Here is a 22716-nt window from a genome sequence, read left to right on the forward strand (position 1 = left end):
TCAGCCTCCCACTTGTGCTGCTTCCTACCTCCCTGAAGGTCCTTCATCTCTCCCTGCCTAATGTTAACCCTCTCCCTATTCAGAGATATGGACTCTACGTCTGGACTGCCTAGGTTTGAATCCACTACTTGCAAGATCTGAAACCCTAGGAAAGTTACTAAACCTCCTTCTGCATCATTTACTTCATCTGTAAAATGAGGAAGGCAATACCTACTTCCGAGTTTTGTGACCATTATTCGTTAATATATGAAAAATGCTATCTATTTGCCATTAGCATTAATTGTGTCAAAACCGGAACAAAGACATTGCATTTTTAATTATAAAAAAGGGGAAGCTCGGGGGACCTAGGCCATTCCCGAATTCTGAGAGGTCTCAATTATTAAGGTCAATCAGCAGCCTTACTTAGAATTCCGTTTTAGGCAGCCAGGAAACCAGATTAGTTTTCCAAAAGGAAGTGCCCTTTGCATCTATCCTGGTAGGGCTGCCAAGAATTCCGTGGGGTGGGGGGCGGTGCTTTTCCCCGGGATGTCTGGGGTTTGCTAGGCGCTGCAGTTGCTCCGGGTGGACCAGCTGCAGGGCCCGGGCGGAGGCCTTGAGCCTGTTACTTTCGCCACGTCCGCCTGGAGCACCACACACTACTTTTTCCTCCCGCTGCCGACCGCGCGGCGCCCTCTCCTGCTCCCGCCCTCAAATCACAAAGGTCTCCAGCGGCCTGCTGCGTGCTGGACGTGACAAATTAAAACCGCACGTCCCACCAGTGTCCTCGCAGACGGACAGCGCCTCAGAGCAATGGCAGGGCGTCGGCGCCTTCTAGCCTCGGCCAATAGTGGCTGCTATGCGCAGCGCGCGGGAGGGGAAAGGGAGGGCTGGTAGGCGGGGCGGTGTGGCCTGAGCCGCTCTCTGCATTCCGCACGCTACTAGAACGTACGTCGGCCGCTTTCTTCTCCGCTGTTTAAGCCTTCAGCCTTGCTGCCGTTGAATTGCCAAGATGTCGCTTTCTAATAAGCTGACTCTGGACAAGCTGAACGTGAAGGCGAAGCGGGTCATCATGAGGTAATTCTGCACATCTGCTCATGCTCCCTCAAGGGCTCTGCTGCCGCGTCTCTGGCCACAGCCAACTTGCTTCCTTGGCTGCCCAAAGTTGCTTTAGTCCTTGGCTCGGCCCCGTGGGTTCTAGCCCTGCAGAGTGAGGCTGCCCACCATTGTGGCTGAGGCTTTGCTCCACTTTTACGATTTCTAATCTCTTGCCCCACCCGAGAAAGGGAGCCGTTTTTTGCCCTTTGGAGGTGGCTCCGCCGAGGAAGAGCTCAATTCCGGGACCCATTTTGCCCTCCTTCCTATTCCTGAGATGAGGTTCCATCGCCTCCAGCCCCCAGCCGGCGAGGTGAGACGTAATGCTTAGCCTGCAAATCCCTAGGCCCCAAGAAGGGGACCTTGAAAGGTCATTTGGTTAGTTTCCCTTCCCCCACCGCCCTAGACCATCCCAGATAAATAAGAAAAGGCCCACAATCCAAAGGTCACTGCACAAAAGGAAAAATTTCCCTGAAGAGGTTATTTAGATGTTCAGGAGTAGCACCCCCTAAAGCATTGGGGATGGGAGGGTGGAGTGGGGTGGGGTGCACAGAAGGAGGCCCTACAGAGCTTATGTAACAGGCGTCTCTACATGCCACCGTTGGACTACAGGCCATGCATGGGGTTTACATCAGAATTGTGACACATGCTGGGTGATGGTAGAGCAGGGTGTGGTTGCTCATTCTTTTTTTCCAACCTCACCTCACAGGTGGCTAGAGAAACAGGATATTAGAAGTGATGATGGCTACCCAGGCACTTAGGGGTCTTTTACTCTGCACATGTGGAACCCTGGTCACTTAACCAACATGGCTTCTCCCTTGTATGCCCAAATTGTATGGTGCATGGAACTTTTGCGTTTATCCTTTTTGTAACCTACGGTATATTTGCATGCCAGGAGCAAAGTGCAGGAGGACAGTTAGGAATGTAACTGCTGGACTTGACTGTTGATATACCTTGATAGGATCCAAGGATGGTGCATTTTGGGAGTCACAGGGCTTGCATTGATAGCGTTGTGCAGTCTTGTCCTTTTTGGGAAGTGGTTGATTGATGGACAGGCATGTGAATGGTGTGATCCAGCCCCTTTCCCAATTTGGGCTGGTTCAAGTGAGGGCATCTTTTGGATATTAACAGACACATTAGGCAGTAGGGAATCTCCCTTTACCCTAGGCTTAAATATAGGAGGGCACTATGAATTTCAGAACTCTGGGCACCGTAAAAGTTGATGCAGCTCTCCCTTTTTCTCTAATTTCATTGTGGCCACTATTAGTTTGCAAGTGGCCTTCTCTGTCTTGTTGTGGAAATAGAAAAACTCAATATCTTAGGGCCACGAAAAACACCTGGCATCCACATTTTCCCAAATGATCTAGGCATTAGCACTCTGGACAAAGTAGGAATCAAAGCCATCCTGGTATTAAAAATGGGCCCTTTCTACCCTTCTGATGATCTTAAGGAAAGGGGATAGATTCTATAAAAATTGGCCAAGTGGATGTTGGCATGCAACCGGATCTTAGGTTTTAATTATTGCCTCTCATCTTCACTGGGCTCAAGGCTGACCTTTCGAGATAACATACACCAGCTGGAAGACAAGGGGTGGGGCGTCATGCTTGCTGGTCACCTTCCTGCAATTGCAGTCTTAGGCTTTATTTTCTCTCCTCAGGGAAACTGGTTTGAGGAATTAACTGGGCTGTTGGAGAGTGAGACTTTAGGAGGTGCTTATCTTTTCTCCCTCCAGACCCAACATGAAATAACTTGCTGTTCAAGGACTCAAAGTTTCACTTAACACAGATTAACCCTGAGCCTTGAAATGATTGGCTAGTCCTGTTTTGCTGATGGAAAATTACCTGTCCAAGGTCACTGAACTAGCAAATTGGTGGCAGAGCTAGGACTAGAATTTGGGTCTCTTTGGCTGTCAGCCACATCCTCTGAATACTCACCATTGTAAACAAGGACAGGTTAAAGACTGTCTGTGAAGGTTGCAATCCATATTCTTCCCCCTGTACTCTGGATAAATTCTAATTATTTGGCCTGAGGACAAGAAGTTACTTTGTTCCCTATTAATGTATCTCTTTTGAATGGAGTCACATTTTGTAGGACTACTTTTTGGAAGAGCCTAGGCCAGCTATGCCTTGTCAGCTCAAATTTCTTCTTGTTTCAGTGCGTTTATGTGGTGGTTGCTGGCAGTGATTCAGAAATGGGGCCTCCTGAGTGTGGCTTCCCTTGCCTCCTCTCTTTGTCCTGCAAAAGAAAACTCTGATGTTTGCTGAGTCTTCTGGCTCCTGCTTTGAATTGCCCAGGGAAACTGACTGATTTGTTGGGGAATAGCCAGAAACCTGACTGGGTAATTATCAGGTTCCACCTCCATTTTTTTGGTCTCCAGTTGACTCGATAGCCTTTTGAGTAAACTTCCTGCTTATTTTTGCAATGTCACTTCCTTTCTTCCTATCAAAGATTGCCAGTCTTACTCCTTTGCTGACTTGTGAAGCACTTCCCTTTTACCTGCTCCCTCCACCCCTGTTTTGTTTTAAACCTGTGTTTCTTGAACCTGTTATAACTTGTTAAGCAACAGCTTTGATGTAGTGGAAAAAGAAATGGAGAGGAAAAACTGAGCAGAGAAAAAGTCTTTAAGATGCTCATAATACTCCAATTTTCCAGTCAGAGGGTATTTCCAGTGAAGCAAGAGTGGGCATGGTACTCTTGAGAGCTTTTAATGGGCCTGGAGCCCTGAAATTGCAGGTGTTAGAGACTTGATATCTTACTCTAAATCAGTATTTTTGACATTTTATTTTTAAATACTTACAGATTCACAGAAGGTTGCAAAAATAGTACAGAGAAGTCTTTGTTCACCCAATTTCCCCCAGTGGATACATCTTACAAAATTCTGGTACAATATCAAAAGTAGGAGGTTGACATTGGAATAAAGTGTATAGTTCTTTGCTGTGTTATCACACAAAGGTTGTGTGTAACTCCTACCACAGTCAAATTACAAAACTGTTTTGTTTGATCACCACCAAGCCCTCCCTCATTCTACCCCTTCAGAGTCGTGCACCTTCCCCCCACTCCCTCCATTCCAACACCTGGTAACTACTGATCTGTTCCCTGTCCCTAAAATTTTATCATTTCAAAAATGTTACATAAGTGGAATCACACAGTATATAACCTTTTGGTATTGGCTTTTTTTTTTTTCACTCAGCTTAATACCCTCTATTTATCCAAGTTGTTGCATGTATCAGTAGTTCATTCTTTATATTGCTGAGTAGTATTTTATGGTATGGATGTTGCACAGTGTGTTTAGCCATTCACCCCTTGAAGGACATCTGGCTTTTTTTCAGTTTGGGCCTATTACAAATAAAGCTGCTGTGAACATTGAATATTCATGCACAAGTCTTGCTTGGTGTGGACATAGGCTGTCATTTCTCTTGGGTAAACACCTAGGAGTGGAATCACTGGGTCATATGCCTAACCTTTTGAGGAGTTCCCAGGAAGGTTTCCAAAGCAAGCACACTATTGTGCATTCCCATCAGCAGTGTATGAGTGATAAGTTTTTCTGCATCCTCACCAGCATTTGGTGTTACTGTTTTTTATTTCAGCCATTCTGATAGCTGCGTAGTGATATCTGAGTTCACGCCTGAGGCTAAGTTCAGGAGTGTTTCAGGGAAGTGGAAATGGAAGGGCTGCCGATTTTACATAGAAGAAGTGGAATGTGTAGGCAAGAGTAATTTCTGTGGTGGAGTCCTCAGAAAGAAGCTAAAAGCAGAGCTGTTGTTGAGATTCTAGGAGATGATGAAAGGAGGTAATCCACAGGCAATGAGAAGGGAGAAGTCCAGTTCTCATCAGTAAGGTATGCCATGGCAGCTTGGATAGATGACACAGATTCTTGAGTTTTTCTGCCCAAAGAATTTCCTCCCTGTAAGGGAGGGAATAGGGAGCACAGCAAAGGTTGGCTTAGGGCTCAGCCTGTTGCCATTAGTGCTTTTGACCACAGGCCTTTCTGGGAGCCTGTAAGAAGGAAAATGACACAGGCAATGGGATACTCTGTCTTCTTTGGAATGTACTTTAAGGCTGGCAGGGGCCTTGTTCAGGATATTTAGAGAAGATGCTTGGAATCATAATCAAGTAGCCCGAAACTGAGTAGAGTGTATTTCTGAGCAGAGGCATACTGCTTTTATTTTTGAAGACTTTTAATTAAAATGTTTGAACATAGAATTATTCCTTCAACCCACCTTTGGAAAGGCTGCTCTTCAATGATGTAGATCAGAGTACTGTCCTAGGGGATATAGGAAATTGGTGGTCTTCTTAATAGGTCTAGGATTTTGTCATTGTCTGCCAGGCCTCAAGCCTGGCAGCGGTCTTCTCCACTAGGTCATACCTTCCCTGCAGTGTGTGACCGGCTAGCTGTTTTTGTAATGGTTGGAGAAACATTAACATACATAATAATAGCTGTCATTTGTATGCCACTTACCATGTACCAGGTACTCTTCTAAGCCCTTTACAGATCACTAACTCATGTAATTCTCACAATAACCAAGAGGTAGATACTATCATTCTTCTTCTGTAGGTGAGAAAGAAATTTAAGGAAGATTTTGCAGGCAACACTTAGACCCTACAATCAGCTATCCCATGTAGTTGTTTTCAGTCAGATTGAATTAGGCTGACGTTCCAAGGAGTTCAGAAGAAGAGGGGAGGAATTATTGGTTCTTAAAAAATGAATGGTAAAGCAGTAATCTGTTGGGTGACAAAGGAGAGAAATTATTTGCTTGTGCCATCTTGATCACTTCTCTTCCAATTGCCTATTTGTCAGGTAGGCAGGGTCACATGTTCCACCCTCTCCTATCAGGTTTTTTGAAAGAAGGTACCTTATTTTTATTGTGTGTTTTGCTTGAAGAATCCTGTGAACTCGGTCTTCAACACTGAGTTTTTTCTGGTCACAAGGCCCCAGGCTTTCTCCAAAAAGAATGATACTCAATTGATGTGTTTTATTTTTCCAGTTACTTTTTTCTTTTTAGTGATGTTAGTTACCTTCACTAGGACCCAGAAATAATACCAAAGGAATCGGAATCAAGATGTATTCCTTAATTACCCCTTACCTATCCAGCTGCCATTTATTATTAGCTACTATCATGCTAGGTCCACATAAAAATCTTTTTAGATGGAACTGGTTTTAGCTTCCCAGGACTTCAGGGCTAGTTTCTGTGATTTCACTTAGGTTTGATTTTTATTTTTAAAAATTCCTTTTTTAGAGTATGAGATATATACCTAAAAGGACACAAATCATAAGCTCAAAGGCTTATCACAAAACGAACACATTTGTTTAATCACCCTGGTCAAGAAATACACTGTAACCCCAGAAGCACCCTCTGGTGTCTTATCACAGGCCCTACTCCCATCTTCCTCTCCATGGCTAACCACTGTCTTGACTTCTAATGGCACATTATTTTGAAGGTGGATTTTGAACTCCCACCTTATTTAACTGGTTCACTAAAAGTGCCTCTCCTAATCTTTGAGGGAACAACAAATCGAATGGATCATGGCTCTAAACCTGAAATTTTGTTTCTTTTTTAGAGTGGACTTCAATGTTCCAATGAAGAACAACCAGATAACAAACAACCAGAGGTAAGGTCTCTGCTAAACCTTGAGCTTGGTTTAAGATGTGTGTGTGTGTCCATGGCTAAATAAGATGAAATGGTTTTCTTTTCTTATTGTAGAACTATGGTAACTTAAGCCATATATTCTTGGCTTTCCACAAACCCACTCTCTGGTCTGTTTTATTATAAAAATGTAAAAATTGGGATAAGTCATCTTAAGAAAGTGACTTTTTTAATCTCCCCATGTTTTGAAAATTTGAAGGATTTGGGGTTATGCATTTTTAAAAAATCACAAAAGTCGAAGGTTACTTGGCTTCCCTTGGAAAATAAAGAACAGTGCAAGATGATTTTTTAATACTAGTAACATTTAAGCTTACGTGTATTTTTCCACATGGCCCAGATACAATCAGTTTTTGAGAATTTTGATGTAAAGGAAAAGACTTCCGAAGTAATATTTTCAGTTAGTTTAGGCTGTTCTAAATATCCTGGCTCCAAAATCAGGAGCAGAAATTTTATATGATAGTATTGCTCTAAATGTTTTTATTTATTTTGAGGGAGAGTGAGACCTTGTGAATGTAGGAGAGGCAGAGAGAGAGAGAGAGGGAGAGAGAGGGAGAGGGAGGGAGGGAGGGAGGGAGGGAGGGAGGGAGGGAGAGAGAGAGAATCCTAAGCAGACTCCATGCTGACAGCACAGAGCCCAACACTGGGCTTCATCCCGCGAACTGTGAGATCATGACCTGAGCAGAAATCAAGAGTTGGATGTTTGACCAACTGAGCCACCCAGGCATCCCCCCCTTTTTTTAAAGTAATTTTTAATTTTAAATGAAGGGTTTGAGCTGGAAAGGTGTTTTCCAATGATCTAGAGCAGTGTTGTCTAATAGAAATCTGAGCCAGATATAAAGTTTTCCAATTGCCCCATTAAAAATGTAAAAAGAAACAGGTGAACTTAATTTTAAATAACATATTTTATTTAATCCAGTAAGTCCAAAATAATGATCTCAATATGTAATCAATAAAAAATTAAAGGGACAGTGAACATTTTTGGTAGTAAGTCTCCAAGATGCAACATGTATTTTAATAGCACTATCTCAATCTGGACTAGTTGCATCTCTAGTATTTAAGAGGCACATGAGGCTAATGGCTACCTATTAGACAGTACAGGTCTAGACCCAAAACATTTTCAGATATTGGCCCCAGAGTAGAGTCTGGCGTTCTACCAAGTACATCCCTGCTGCGCCATAGTGGAAGGTCTTTGTTTTATACAAGGCAGCTCTGACCTTTCTTGATTTTCATTTTCTGCAGCACACAGAAAAGATAGGAAACAAGCTTATCAAGGTATTTTATGAATAAAAGGCAGATAAACATGTCTGAGTACATTTTTTCATTTTCAGAAAATGCGTTGAGTTCACAAACTGAAGCATTAGAAATAATAGAACTTGCCAATAAGGGATACCCTTGAAGATTAATTTGTTTTTTTGGGCAAACTTTGTGCCTAATGAAGGTTTCTTCTTTATTTGGTATTAGTGAGTTTTTACATATGTCAAATAGCATAATCTATTTTAGAAGCATAACTTGGCTTTTTATTCCATTCTCTGCTGCAATGTCACCTTATCAGAGACTTTCCCTGGGCACCCTATCTAAAATCCCCTCCACCACTATTCCCCAATCATTGTCTCCCTACCTTTATTTTTTACGCAGCTCTTATTACCACCTGATGCACACACATACACGTATTTATATATATATACACACACATATATATATATAATATATACATATATATATTATGTATATACATGTATATACATATATATTATGTATATACATGTATATACATATATACTTTATATATATACATATATTTATTGTCTCTCCATTAGAATTTCACTTCAGTGAGAGCAGAGACTGTTTTTATTCACTGTTGTATTCTCAGAATCTGGAAAGGTAACTGGTATAAGAAGAATTCAATAAATATTTGTTGAATAAATGAATGATTTTATTCATTATCAATTTTAATTTCTGAAAGACTGGCAAAAATGTAAAGCTTGTATTAAATCTTTAAAAAAATTTGACATGTTTAAACTTTTTGGTTAAACTATAGATAATGTGATACATTATTTAAACTATGTTCTATGTAATGTATTTTTTCCTACAAAAAAAAGTGCCTTAGGATCTGTAATGAGTGCAAAGAAGTTACTACGTATTTTTATTTTTATTGTTATTTATTTATTTATTTATTTTTTAATATGAAATTTATTGTCAAATTGGTTTCTGTACAACACCCAGTGCTCATCCCAACAGGTGCCCTCAAGAAGTTACTACATATTTTTAAATTTTCCTCAAATTTCTTTTAATGGTGCTAAGATTTGAGAATTTTATTTATTTATTTTTTTTAATTAAAAAAAATGTTTATTTATTTTTGAAAGAGAGAGAGAGAGCGTGAGCAGGGGAGGGGCAGAGAGAGAGGGAGACACAGCACAGAATCCAAAGCAGGCTCCAGGCTCCCAGCTGTCATCACAGAGTCTGATGCGAAGCTTGAACTCCCGAACTGCAAGATCATGACCTGAGCCAAAGTCAGACACTTAACTGACTGAGCCACCCAGGTGCCCCAAGATTTGGGAATTTTAGATTTCTTCTCAGTCACATAAGAGGGATGTTTCAGGGGTCCCTAAGACCACCCACATATTTGGTGATTCACTAAAAGGACTCACAAGCTTAGCATATAGTTCTCACTGCTAAGGTTTATTATTATAGTGAAAGGATGCATGACAAGATCAGCAAGGGGAAAAGACAGATAAAATCTGGAGAAATCCATGCAGGGGCTTCCGGTGCTCTTTCCCTCCAGCAGTGGAAAATGCAGTAGTTGTATGTGTTGTTTCTGCCCAGAAAAGCCCATTAGAGACTCAGCCCCCAAGATTTTTATTGGGAGCTGGTCATATGAGTGCCCACTGCCTAACAACCAACAATTTTCCAGACTCTTAGAGGAAAGCAGGTGTTCAGCATAAATCACCTAGTTTGTACACTCTAGGAGCAGTGAACAGCCCATGTCAGAGAACCAAGGGACCACTTTGAAAGCCAGGTTCTCAGACACTGGCCAGGGGCCAACTTTGCAAGCAAGTCTTTCTAAAGATAGCAGCCTCAGGCCTGCTATATTAAATCTTTTCTGCCTAAGGGGCAAAACAGGATCAGATGGAACAATCCTAGGTGGAAGGTTAGCATCATAATTGATTTCTTTCCCTGAACATGAACATGAGGACCATCACTGAGTTGCCAACAGATTTGAAGGAATTTAAGAGAAGAAAAAGGGCTTTATATTTTATGAGACCATAAATAAAATAGTTCCCACTAATTCATAGGAGAAACCTTGCTCTACTGCCTGTCTCTTTTTGGTTACAGAATCAAGGCTGCCATCCCAAGCATCAAATTCTGCTTGGACAATGGAGCCAAGTCCGTTGTTCTTATGAGCCATCTGGGCCGGCCTGATGGTGTCCCCATGCCTGACAAGTACTCTTTGGAGCCAGTTGCGGTAGAACTCAAATCTCTGCTTGGCAAGTAAGTGCCAGGGTCTGGAGCTGGTGGACTCTGACAGGAGATGTTGTGAAGCATGTTGTTACTCTTTCTTTCAGACTGCTCAAGTGTCTCCATCTTGTGCTCTCCCCAGGGATGTTTTATTCTTAAAGGACTGTGTGGGCCCAGAAGTGGAGAAAGCTTGTGCTGACCCAGCTGCTGGGTCTGTCATCCTGTTGGAGAACCTTCGCTTTCATGTGGAAGAAGAAGGGAAGGGAAAAGATGCTTCTGGGAATAAGGTAGGACCTGGGACTTTGACATTACTGGGGGTGAGGAGGGCTGAGTCTGTAGAAGACTGAAGAATAGAGGTAGTTCATGTTTATTTTTTCCTTACACACCTTTTTATTGAAGTTTAACACACACCTATATATGTATATGTATATGTATGTATATATATACATATATACACACACATAAATGCATAGCTTGATGAATTACCACAGAGTACACACGCCTGTGTAACCACCACCTACGTCAAGGAATAGAATATCGGCTGTACTTGGGTATGAGTATTCAGTGGACATGCTTTTGCAATTGTTCCTTTGGTACCCACTTGGCCTATGATGACATGAGAAATCTGACATTATGTGATAATCCTACTTGGGCTATGATTCCCAAGTGCTGAGAGCAGACATTCACAGGCAGTTGAGGGGGTGGGTGTCCATGCTCTACCAGGTGTTCCTCCAACAGAGCCAGTATTAGATTCTTTTAAGACTGGGACAGTTTTTTTTAAGCAATAGGCCCTAATGTGTTATGGAAGGACAATGAATATTCTTCTTTAGAAGGGGAATTAACTTAATGGTTGAGGTTGATACTCTTAAAACCATAAATTAAATGTGATATAATTGGGATTTTCTTATAAAAAAATTATGTGAGCAGAAAAAGTACTTTCCTAAGTCAAGTGGAAAGGGACTATTTGGGAAAATTTGTTGTAAATTAGGTAAATGATGTTCATGATGACAGTGCCTTGGATTTAAGGCATTTTTTTTTATGCAGTGTAAACCATTTTTTTAAATTCTCTTTAAGATAAGTAAGTACAGGGGCGCCTGGGTGGCGCAGTCGGTTAAGCGTCCGACTTCAGCCAGGTCACGATCTCGTGGTCCGTGAGTTCGAGCCCCGCGTCAGGCTCTGGGCTGATGGCTCAGAGCCTGGAGCCTGTTTCCGATTCTGTGTCTCCCTCTCTCTCTGCCCCTCCCCCGTTCATGCTCTGTCTCTCTCTGTCCCAAAAATAAATAAACGTTGAAAAAAAAATTAAAAAAAAAAAAAGATAAGTAAGTACAGGTATTATCATCATTTCATAAAGAAATTTAAGTCTCAGAAAGGCACTCATTTTACTAAAGTTAGAGGCAGTGGTGCTGTTGCTGGGCTTTATATCTAGCGTAGTCCTTTAGATCAGCAAACTTTTTCTATAAAGGGCCAGACGATAAGGCTTTGTAAGCTGTACAGTCATGACTGTATATGATCCTGTTGGAGCTACTCAACTCTGGTGTTGTGCAAAAACGACTATAGTTAAAAACCACCCAAAACAAACAAAAAAAGAGCAACTGTAGATAATCCACAAGATAGATTACTATGACCTGACAACCATAATTCAAATATTAAATGATAAGCTGGCTCTTTGAAGATGATTTAGAATTTGCCTATTGGTAGAAGAGAAGCTGAAGTCATCCTTTAGAACTTTCCACTCTTAAGGTGTTTAGTGTCTTGGGGAACAAGATTCTTTGAGGCTAGTATCTCAGTCTCCTGTTGTACTTCTGGTGTTTCTTTTTAAAATTTTTTTAACATTTTATTTATTTTTATTTTTTGAGAGAGACAGAGTGCAAGCAGGGGAGGGACAGAGAGGGAGACACAGAATCCAAAGCAGGCTCCAGGCTTTGAGCTGTTTGCACAGAATCTGATGCAGGGCTGGAACCCATGAATGTGAGATCATGACCTGAGCCAAAGTTGGACGCTCAACTGACTGAGCCACCCAGACACCCCTCTGGTGTTTCTTAAGGTTATTGGAGTACCAGCTTTCAAGCAGTTTCTTTTCTTAGCAACTCAGGCCTTATCCTGCCTTGGGCATGGTCTTGGTACAGTAGTAGGAGTCAAATGCTGACCTCAAATTTGGTGCCCTTTTAGAGTGAGAATCACTTGCACAGACTCTGGGACTTAGAGGTGGTAGCAAATAGAGGGAAAACCTGTTATTTTTTTTTTTTTAATTTTTTTTTTAACGTTTATTTATTTTTGGGACAGAGAGAGACAGAGCATGAACGGGGGAGGGGCAGAGAGAGAGGGAGACACAGAATCGGAAACAGGCTCCAGGCTCTGAGCCATCAGCCCAGAGCCTGACGCGGGGCTCGAACTCCCGGACCGCGAGATCGTGACCTGGCTGAAGTCGGACGCTTAACCGACTGCGCCACCCAGGCGCCCCGAAAACCTGTTATTCAGGGAGTGATGAACTAACTGTGCTAGCCTATAACATTTTTAGTTAATTAACTTTGCATTTGAACACACATTAGTGTCAAGTGTCCAGTGGCTTTGATGCTCGAAATTTCAAGACCCAGTAGTAAGTTGAAAATAGATAAAAACAACAACAAAGCAGGGACATAAGAGTTTTCCTTCTTCCAGTGTACCCACATTGGTCTTTTAGGAACATTTTATTTATTGGCAGATCAAAAATGAGAAATGGGTTCTGAATATTGTTAATTTCTATAGTGCCTTTTTTCATGAAGAGCTTCAATTTGCCCCCCTTTTCCTTAAACAGTTCTTAAAGGGGTTATCATGTCTTTAATAGATGAGAAGATGTCGGGGTCAGAGATCAACTTGCCAAAGGTTTTCACAGTGAATTAGTGTTAGAGTTGGGCCTAGAACCCAGGTGTCCTGCCATTTGGGCAGTGTTTTCATTACTACACGAATAATCTTCCAGTCACCAAGGGCAGGTGATATTCCATTCTAGAAAGATTATGTGGGTTCTGCAGTCTTTAATTTTAGCATTTAGGGCCTCTGCATTCTTTGGGTCATTAGAGGAAAGCCCCTGTTCTTTGTGTAGCCTCCTTCACTTTGAAACACAGGGGAGTGGGATTGGCAGTGACTAAAATAAACATCTGTGCTGTATATTCTTCAGTGCCATGTCCCCCCGTGCATTTTTCTTGGTCTCTTTCTGGAGATCTTTGTCCATCCTTCCATCCTGCTTTATGTCCCTTTTTTTTGGGTGGTGGGATCCCTGGATTCCCCTTTCTCTTAAAAATGTCTCTCTCAAAAGTGAGACTTTTTTTTGAGAGAGAGAGAGGGTGTAAGTGAGCGATGGGCAGAGAGGGAGAGGAAGGGAGGAAGGGAGAGAGAGAGAGAAAGAGAGAGAAGCAGGGCTCACCTGATACAGGGCTCGAACTCACAAATCATGAGATCGTGACCTGAGCTGAAGTCAGATGCTTAACGACTGAGCCACCCATGGTGCCGAGGTGACATTTCAAAGCCATGTTTTACTTCTAATTTTGCTTCTCTTTTTGGTAGAAGTGTATTTCTTGTTTTCTTAGATGCCTAACTTCTAGGGAAGATTCTATAAAAGACAGCCTTTTAATATATATAAAATATTTCTGAGGTCCTTTTCTGTTGCCATGTGTCCACCTGCCTTCTCTGTCCCAGGCTCATGAAGAATATGTGTGAGGGCCTCTCCCTTTGCAAAAAGGCCGTGGTATCTAGAAGCCTGAGTCAAGTATAATCCTGACTTTTACAAGGATATGTTAAAATGAGGATATGAGTCAAGCTAAGGAAAGGGAAAGATAATCAGAATTTTGTCCTAGGAGTTGGGGAGAGGTCAGTGGGATGTGATTAGCTTTGTGTGACTAGAAGTTAAGCCATGGTTCAGGAATCTTAAGTTTTCAATTTGAGGCAAGATGATGGAGAGCAGAATGTAGAAGTGACCAAAAGACCTGGAGTATTTGGAAAAAGAAATATATCCTATTGCTTGTTGTGAAAATTGCTGTCCCACCAACTCTGGGTCTTTAGAGATGTTCAAAAGGACTCTTGGTATGAAATGCTTTTATAGTTGTCTTAGGAGCAATCAACATTTTCTGTTTGTTTTTGTATTTTTGTTGTTGCAGGTTAAAGCTGAGCCAGCCAAAATAGAAGCCTTCCGAGCTTCACTTTCCAAGCTAGGAGATGTCTATGTCAATGATGCTTTTGGCACTGCTCACCGAGCCCACAGGTACTAAGTCTTGTTTGATGTTGAACTGGCAACAGTAATCTTCTCTTTACTGGAATAGCCCAAGTTCTGGGTTGTTTTTGGAGATTTCTGTGAGTGATGTATTGTATAGAACATGATCCTTTCAGCCTCTAATTGGAGCTTCCAATTAGAGTGTGGTTCTTTTTTTAAAAATTCTTAAATGTTTATTTAATTTTGAGAGAGAGAGAAAGAGAGACAGCACAAGTAGGGGACGGGCAGAGAGAGACAGAGACACAGAATCTGAAACAGGCTCTGGGCTCTGAACTAGCAGCACAGAGCCCGAAGCTGGGCTTGAACTCACAAACTGTGAGATCATGACCTGAGCCGAATTCAGATACCCAACTGACTGAGCTACACAGGTGCCCCTAGACTGTGGTCCTTGTTGAATATCCTTGGTTCTTATTTTTTGTGGAAATAAAAGTGAAACATGTTGAGAATTATGGAGCTTTTTGTCAAGTTTTAGGAAGAGGTTGCTCTTAGGATATTTCAGGTAGAGTCCTCCCTGTGTTAAAATTGTAAGATCACAGTCTTTTAAAGTTGTTTATTTATTTATTTTTGAGAGGGTGAGCACAAGTGGGGGAGGGGCAGAGAGAGAGAGAGGGAGATACAGAATCCGAAGCAGGCTCCAGGCTCTGAGCTGTCAACGCAGAGCTTGGCTTGAACCCATGAACTATGAGATCATGAGCTGAGCCGAAGTTGAACGCTTAACCGACTGAGCCACCCAAGTGCCCCTATAAGATCAGGGTCTTATGCTGTTATTAGGAAGCAATTGAAGAATTTTCTCCTGTTGTCACCAATTGGCTGATTTGCTTATTATGGTTAAACCCTTGACTTGAAGACTATTAATTGGGTATCTTAAATTCTACTTAAGGTCATTGCTTTTTACTTGCTCCCTTTGGCACTGCTCTATTAATCAAAAACCTTATGTGTTTTTATTGCAGTTTAAGGTTGAAAACTGTGAATGTATTTCAACGATAAGGAGATGGCCTCTAGAATTGGGAGAATTGGTAAGGGATTGACCAAAATTTAAATATCTCTGTTCTTTTCTAGCTCCATGGTGGGAGTCAATCTGCCACAGAAGGCTGGAGGTTTCTTGATGAAGAAGGAGCTGAACTACTTTGCCAAGGCCTTGGAGAGCCCAGAGCGACCCTTCCTGGCCATTCTGGGCGGGTATCAAGAACCTTTCTGAGATCATGTTTTAAATAGTATATTTGCCTGATAGTAGGCCATGACTTGGGTGGTTTTTGGTCAGAAAGCACAATCAAAGTGGGTAACTGAGGAGAATTTAATAAAGGGACTATCTATCTACCACAGTATAGGTAGGGTTCAGGGAAACCCCAAAAGGACAGTATAGTAATCTGGGGCTAGAAACAGCCATCACAGTCCCTAGGCCTGAAGGGACAAAGAGAAGTGGTTATCAGAATCCAGAGAGGGTAGTTGTGTAGAGAGGGCCCTCTGATGGAAACTGTAGCCTTGGTCAGGGGACATTGGGATAGCCAGGGAAATAAATACTCTCATCTCCCTTCAGTCTTCTGATGTTTCCTCTCCCACTTCCAGTTGGCTGCAATCCAACTGGAAGCCAGAGAGCCCCTTGATGCAGTCCATGCAGGTCAGCCTCCTGGGACAAAACAGGGCGCAGAAGGAGAGCAAGTGGTTTTGGAGGGAAGAATGGGAAAAATTTACCATAGTTGCTCATCTTACTATTTTTGAAGCCTTTGAGCCTTTCACATACATATAGTATGGCAAGAATAACCATGAAAATCTCCTCATATGTATTTAATTTATCCTTTGGAACTCATTTCCCCTAATTATATACCTTTTCATATTTTCCCCTATGGGGAAAGGTACCACATAGATAATGATATTCTAATGGCTTAGTTAGAAGTAGAAATTTCAGAATTGCAAGGGTTAAGAAGCTAGGAAGATAGATTTTAGGTGATAGAGTGGGCACAGGGACCTAGTGTACTGCTTGGATAAGATAACTTCCTGTCACTTGGCATGGCTATCTAGGTAGCACCCTTGTTATGGCTGGATGCCACTGACCCTTCTGTGAGCATGTTTTCTTTTTTCCATGGGATTGAACACACTCAGCATTTTCCTATGAAAGCTGACTCTGGAGTTCGGTGTCAATTTCAGGTAGCATAGTTGCTCTTCAGGCTTCATGAGCCCAGTTTCAGGGTCCTAAAAATAATTCAGGTGGGTACAGGTTGTCATCTGTGTCCTAGAAGTATTGCCCCTCTTGTGCACTGAGTTATAAAGGTCACACTCTTATCTTTGCTGCTCTAGAGATTAGGATTTGAGCTGCTTTTCTTCATCCTACTGTAGTCCTGTAATATGGGAGTGAGTGCCACCTAGTTGTTATGATTAGGTTTTAGGCTGACCCTGAAATCGCTGTTTTGGGGAAAGTTGATGTGGAGGGTCTTTTTTTGCCACCTTTCTTCCAGTGTAGTCTTAGACCATTCGCAGTTTGGGGGAAATTTTACATTTTATTTAAAAAACATTGTGGAAGCACCAAACATGTACAGAAGTTGAGAGAACAGTATAATCAGCCCCCAGGTACCTAATACCTTGCTTCAACAATTACTGACATTTTTGTCAGGAGTACAGCATTTTCAAGCAAATCTTAGACATATAATTTCACTTAATAGCTCAGTATGTATCTCATAACTGATCAGGAGATTTCTTTTTCAGTAACCACCATGTTATACTTAATACAATTTAACAGTTTTCTTACTGTCATCTAATATCAAGTTTGTATTCAGAAGTTCTTTGTCATCTCAAAAATTATCTTTTTACAGTTGGTTTGGTTGAATAAGGATCCAGATGAAGTCCATGCCTTGAGTTTGGTTGTTAGGCATATTTTATTCTGTAGTAGTATCCTTTTCCTTATTGTTTTCATTCCATTGATTTGTTGAAGAAGCTGGGCACTTGAGCTGTAGCATTATCCATCCCACATTCTTCAGAAGAGATTGAGTCTCTTTCCTTTTCTCCCTCTTTTTTATGTTCTCTCTCTTGTGCTCTTGCTCTGTGTGTGGGGATAGTAGTTAATCCATGTTTAACCCTTGGTGGTGACCAATCTTTACAAGGGAGATAAACAGTTTCTTGCCATTCAGTACCCCATGTCACTATTGTTTTGAACCTCCCTCTCACAAATCGTAGCATAGGGCCTTTCACAGGGTAGACATCATCTTGTTTATTGAATGAAGAGGGAAACAGGCCCAAGGGGATCTCTTGTTTGTTTCAATGGAATTTACATATATAGGAGTGTTTATGTTTAGGTTTTTTTTCTCTCTCAGGGAGCTGAAAGGTATGTCTGTATTTATTGTCTTATTTACTTATACTAGAAGCTCTGAAGGTGTAGAGGTCTTTGGTTTTTGCCCACTGATATTTCTCAAAGACCTAGAACACTGTTTGGCACAGAGAAGGTGCTTGATAGATGTGTTGAGTTAAGTGGTCCAGTGGAATCATAAATGCCATAAACCACATGTCCCAGCAACTGAACATAGATCTAAGAGTGTGGATACCTGTTTTTGCTTGGTATATAGTTGTTTGGGATATGATCTGATCCCTTCTGTAGGGTTGGGACAGTTTTGAGTGGGCTCAGGGATCCCACAGTTAGCAGTCTTGCTGAAGTATAATTAGCTGTCTTGATTTCTGGTTTTTGTGGAGAGAAGGCAAACTAGACCTGTTTGGGTCTCATGGTTTCTTTAGACAGTAGGTCTTTTTCTTTTTTCTTTCGTCTTTTGTTTTCTTTTGTTTTCTTTTGTTTTGTTTTGTTTTCTTTTCTTTTCTTTTCTTTTCTTTTCTTTTCTTTTCTTTTCTTTTCTTTTCTTTTCTTTTCTTTTTTCGTTCTGCCAGAGTGTGAATGGGGGAGGGGCAGAGGGATAGAGAAGCTTAAGCAGGGTTCATACCCAGGCCCAGCATAAAGCCTGATGTGGGGCTCGATCCCAAGACTGAGATCATGAACTGAGCCAAACTCAACTGTCAGATGCTCAACCGACTGAGCTACCCAGGTGCCCCAATAGTAGGTATTCTAAGTCCTTTATGTTGTAGAAGTTTTCTTAGAAATAGATTGGCCTTTTGGGTTGAAGAAACATAGGGCAAAGTTAGCCAATACTTTTTCTTCTTCCAAGTTTTTATTTAAATTCCAGTTAGTTAACATACACTGTAATATTAGTTTCAAGTGTAGAATTTAGTGATTCATCACTTATATAGAACACCTAGAGCTCATCACAAGTGCCCTCCTTAATACCCATCACCCATATAACCCATTCTCCCCACATACCTCCCGCCTCCAGCAACCCTCAGTTTCTTCTCTGTAGTTAAGAGTCTGTTTTTTGGTTTGCCTCTCTTTTTTCTTCCCCCATATTCATCTGTTTTGTTTCTTAAATTCCACACGAGTGAAACCGTATGGTATTTGTCTTTCTCTGACTTACTTATTTTGCTTAGCATGATACTTTCTAGTTCCATCCACATCATTACAAATGGCAAGATTTCATTTTTTTATGGCTGAGTAATATTCCATTGTATGTATATACCACATCTTTATCCATTCATCAGTCCATGGACGTTGGGCTCTTTCCTTAATTTGGCTATTGTTGATAATGCTGCTATAAACATCGGGGTGAATGGATCCCTTCAAATTAGTACTTTTGTATTCTTTGGGTAAATACCTAGTAGTGCAATTGCTGCTGGGTTGTAGGGTAGTTCTATTTTTAAATTTTTGAGGAACCTCCATACTATTTTCCAGAGTAGTTAGCCAATAATTTTGTCACTTGGAGGACATTTCCTTGTTCCTATGCCTTGGTATAAAAACTCAGGCACTATTTAATATCACTTCCTTAGTCCATCTGTTCTTTTGGTGATGTTCTTGCTTTCCCTTCTAGAGCTAAAGTTGCAGACAAGATCCAGCTGATCAATAATATGCTGGACAAAGTCAATGAGATGATTATTGGTGGTGGAATGGCTTTTACCTTCCTTAAGGTGCTCAACAACATGGAGGTAGGAAACCAATGCTAAATGGATGTGAAATCGCTCTCCGTGAGAAATAGCAGGTTATATAAATTTAAAAAGCAAACCAGCTTCTGACATGAGCCCTAACAAAACTTCCATTTTTATTTATTTTGAAAGTTGTTTTTCTTTTGTCCTGGAATTGTTTCTTTATATTGTATTGTATCTTATTCCTATGCTTTGTGAGGTAATCATGTTCTTAGTGTAGAGGCTGATCTTCATCTTGGCTCCTGTGTATAGATTGGCACTTCTCTGTTTGATGAAGAGGGAGCCAAGATCGTCAAAGATCTGATGTCCAAAGCTGAGAAGAATGGTGTGAAAATTACTTTGCCTGTTGACTTTGTCACTGCTGAAAAGTTTGATGAGAATGCCAAGACTGGGCAAGCCACTGTGGCCTCTGGCATACCTGCTGGCTGGATGGTGAGTCACTTGGGTGGTCGGTAATATGAGTGAACAAAAACATTTTGATTTCATTCATTCGTTCATTCATACAATCACTCACTTCTTCACTCATTCATTCAACCGACTAGCAAACATTTTAAAAGAAGCTCTACAGGAAATCTCTGTCAGAGAGGGCTCCAAGTGTAGCAGTGAGCCCCTCCTCAAGAGAGAATCCATGGGGGAAAAAGCAATGGTATGATTGCTGCTGTCTTCATCAGTAATGTGGGGGCAAAACCATGTTTTGTTTCCTCGTTTATTTAAGGTTTATTAAGTACTTGACTATGTGCTGGGGATGGTGCTATGTACTATCATGATTTGGACTGTTCTGGATTATGTTGTTACCTAGAAACCTATATAAAAATCTTATATGAAAACATTAAGATAGAATTATACTGATTATAAAGAGGAAAAAAGGTATGTGTACATTAAAGACTAAATAGTTGATTGTAGTGTTCTGTACATATCATTTTTTAGAGAGAGTGTGAACAGGGGAGAGGGGCAGAGGGAGAGAAAAAGAGAATCTTAAGCAGGCTCCATCCACACTTAGCCCATGGCTGGACTTGGGGCTTGATCCCATAACCCGGGGATTGTAACTGCTGAGCCAAAATCAAGAGTTGGATGCTCAACCAACTGAGCCACCCAGGCACTCCTCCACATATTATCATTTTAATAGCTGTATAAAATCATATGTTGACAAACTAGTTTGCTTACTCATTTTCCTTTTGTTAAGCATGTGGATATTATTTATTTCATTGTTTCTCAAAGTGTGGTTCCAAGAATGGCAGCATCAGCAACATTTTGGAACTTGTTAAAAAAAAATGCAAGTTTCAGAGCCCTACGCCCGATTTACTGAATCAGAAATTCTGGGAGTTGGGACCAGCAATTTTTGCTGGAACAAGCCCTCCTTGTGATTCCAATGCATGCCAAAGTTTGAGAACCATTGAATCTAGATCAGTATTTCTCAACCTTGGCACTATTGACATCTCAGGTAGTTTTCGTTGTGGGAGCTGTCCTGCACATTGCAGGATGTTGAGCAGCATCCCTGACTTTTGCTCGCTAGATGTCAGTAGAATCTCCCCCTTCTTCCCAAGTTGTGACAACCAAATGTCTTCATACATTGCTACATGGCCCCTGGGGGTGGGCAGAATTGACCCTGGTTGAAAACTACTGATTTAGTTCTTCATAGTCATAAATAGTGTGGTTAAGAATGTTTTTTTTTTTTAATCAAATAACCTGAGGTTTTCCCTTCCATTTGATCTTCCATAAAGGGCACGAGCAGGTTTATCATTTTAAAGACTGAAGGGTATCTTTTGGTTCTACAAGAAACTCTAGTGTTCTGCCTTGAGTTCAGGTCTTGTTGGAGGTGGTATTTACTTCTGTAAGTAGCTTTTCTTGGTAACTCATCTTTAATTCTGCCTCCTAGGGCTTGGATTGTGGTCCTGAGAGCAGCAAGAAGTATGCTGAGGCAGTCGCTCGGGCTAAGCAGATTGTGTGGAATGGCCCTGTGGGCGTATTTGAATGGGAAGCTTTTGCCCAAGGAACCAAAGCCCTCATGGATGAGGTGGTGAAAGCCACTTCCAGGGGCTGCATCACCATCATAGGTACAGGATCCTCTACAAAGTTAATGCCAGTGTGATCTGACTGAATTCTGATCAGCAGGAAGTAGAAGGGAAATGATTAAATTTTAGTGAGCTTCTTGCTGCCAGTTGAATCTTGAGAGCTGACTGGGTGTGTATAATCCATGGAAGAACATCTTAATGAGATGGAGTTGGGGGTTCGTCAGCTACCTTTTGGGCTTACGAGCATACTACCTTATAGTTTGGTGCCAATACTTTTTATTTTTTTTTCTTTTCTTTTAACTTGGCTTTCATTCAACAGGTGGTGGAGACACTGCCACTTGCTGTGCCAAATGGAACACAGAGGATAAAGTCAGCCATGTGAGCACTGGGGGTGGTGCCAGTTTAGAGCTCCTGGAAGGTGAGATTCTTCTGTTCCTAGGCTTGTTTGGGGGAAGGTGGGGGGTTATGTGGTGAGAAGTGGGTAAAATGGAGTGGAGCTAGTAGGTAGTGTTGTCATTACTGTTCATTATTAGCTGGACAGTACAAATGGAGGAACTTGAAATAAGGCTCCTAGCATCCATTTTGGGTTGGGAGGGGCAGAGAGGAAGACTTATTCCAGAGAGGTTACACTCTAGTAGACCTGGGATCCAAAATGTAAAAGTTAACCAACTCTTGGTCATAGATCTATCCTAAGGAAGAGCAGACATGTTATTGGGACATGTTGGGAAGATAGGAGGCATATCTGGCTTCATGGTCCTATAGTAATGCTGTCTGTGTGTGTGTGCTTTCTCAAAAACAGGTAAAATCCTTCCTGGGGTGGATGCTCTCAGCAGTGTTTAGTACTTTCCTGCCTTTTGGTTCCTGTGCACAGCCCCTAAGTCAACTTAGCACTTGTTGCATCTCTACTTGGCATTAGCTAAAATCTTCCCCCATGTCAAGATTCAGCTAGTGGCTAAGAGATGTAACGCCAGGAACCCTTAAAACAGTTGCACGGCATCTCAGCTCTTCTTTACTGCACCCTGGATTTGCCTACATTCTTCAAGATACCATTTGAATTTCTTAGTGACTAAACCATTGTGCATTCTAGATTGCATATATTTATATTTTGCCTGTTAAAAGAAAATGAGCTGTGTTAGCTTCTCTTTTTGAAGTAGCTTATTCTGATTAGCTTTGTCATTGTTTCACTGCTCAGAACGGAAATAAGATGATATTCTAATGGTAGGTAGGGAGACAAAGTTGGTGATCTATTCAATAAATAATAAAAGTATCCATTGAAATGGGA

General features: G+C 41.4%; 1 protein-coding gene across 1 annotated transcript; it reads left to right on the forward strand.

Annotated features, from left to right (window-relative positions):
- The first annotated feature begins 512 nt into the window (after window positions 1-512).
- Window positions 513-22716, forward strand: PGK1 (phosphoglycerate kinase 1). The gene is made up of 11 exons (XM_043570586.1): window positions 513-1053; window positions 6631-6681; window positions 10050-10205; window positions 10315-10459; window positions 14303-14406; window positions 15475-15594; window positions 19311-19425; window positions 19675-19854; window positions 21299-21476; window positions 21754-21852; window positions 22234-22716. The coding sequence occupies exons 1-11, from the start codon at window positions 989-991 to the stop codon at window positions 22272-22274; spliced, it is 1254 nt and encodes a 417-aa protein (XP_043426521.1). The 5' UTR covers window positions 513-988; the 3' UTR covers window positions 22275-22716.

This window comes from Prionailurus bengalensis, chromosome X (assembly GCF_016509475.1).
Source record: "Prionailurus bengalensis isolate Pbe53 chromosome X, Fcat_Pben_1.1_paternal_pri, whole genome shotgun sequence".
NCBI lineage: Eukaryota > Metazoa > Chordata > Mammalia > Carnivora > Felidae > Prionailurus > Prionailurus bengalensis.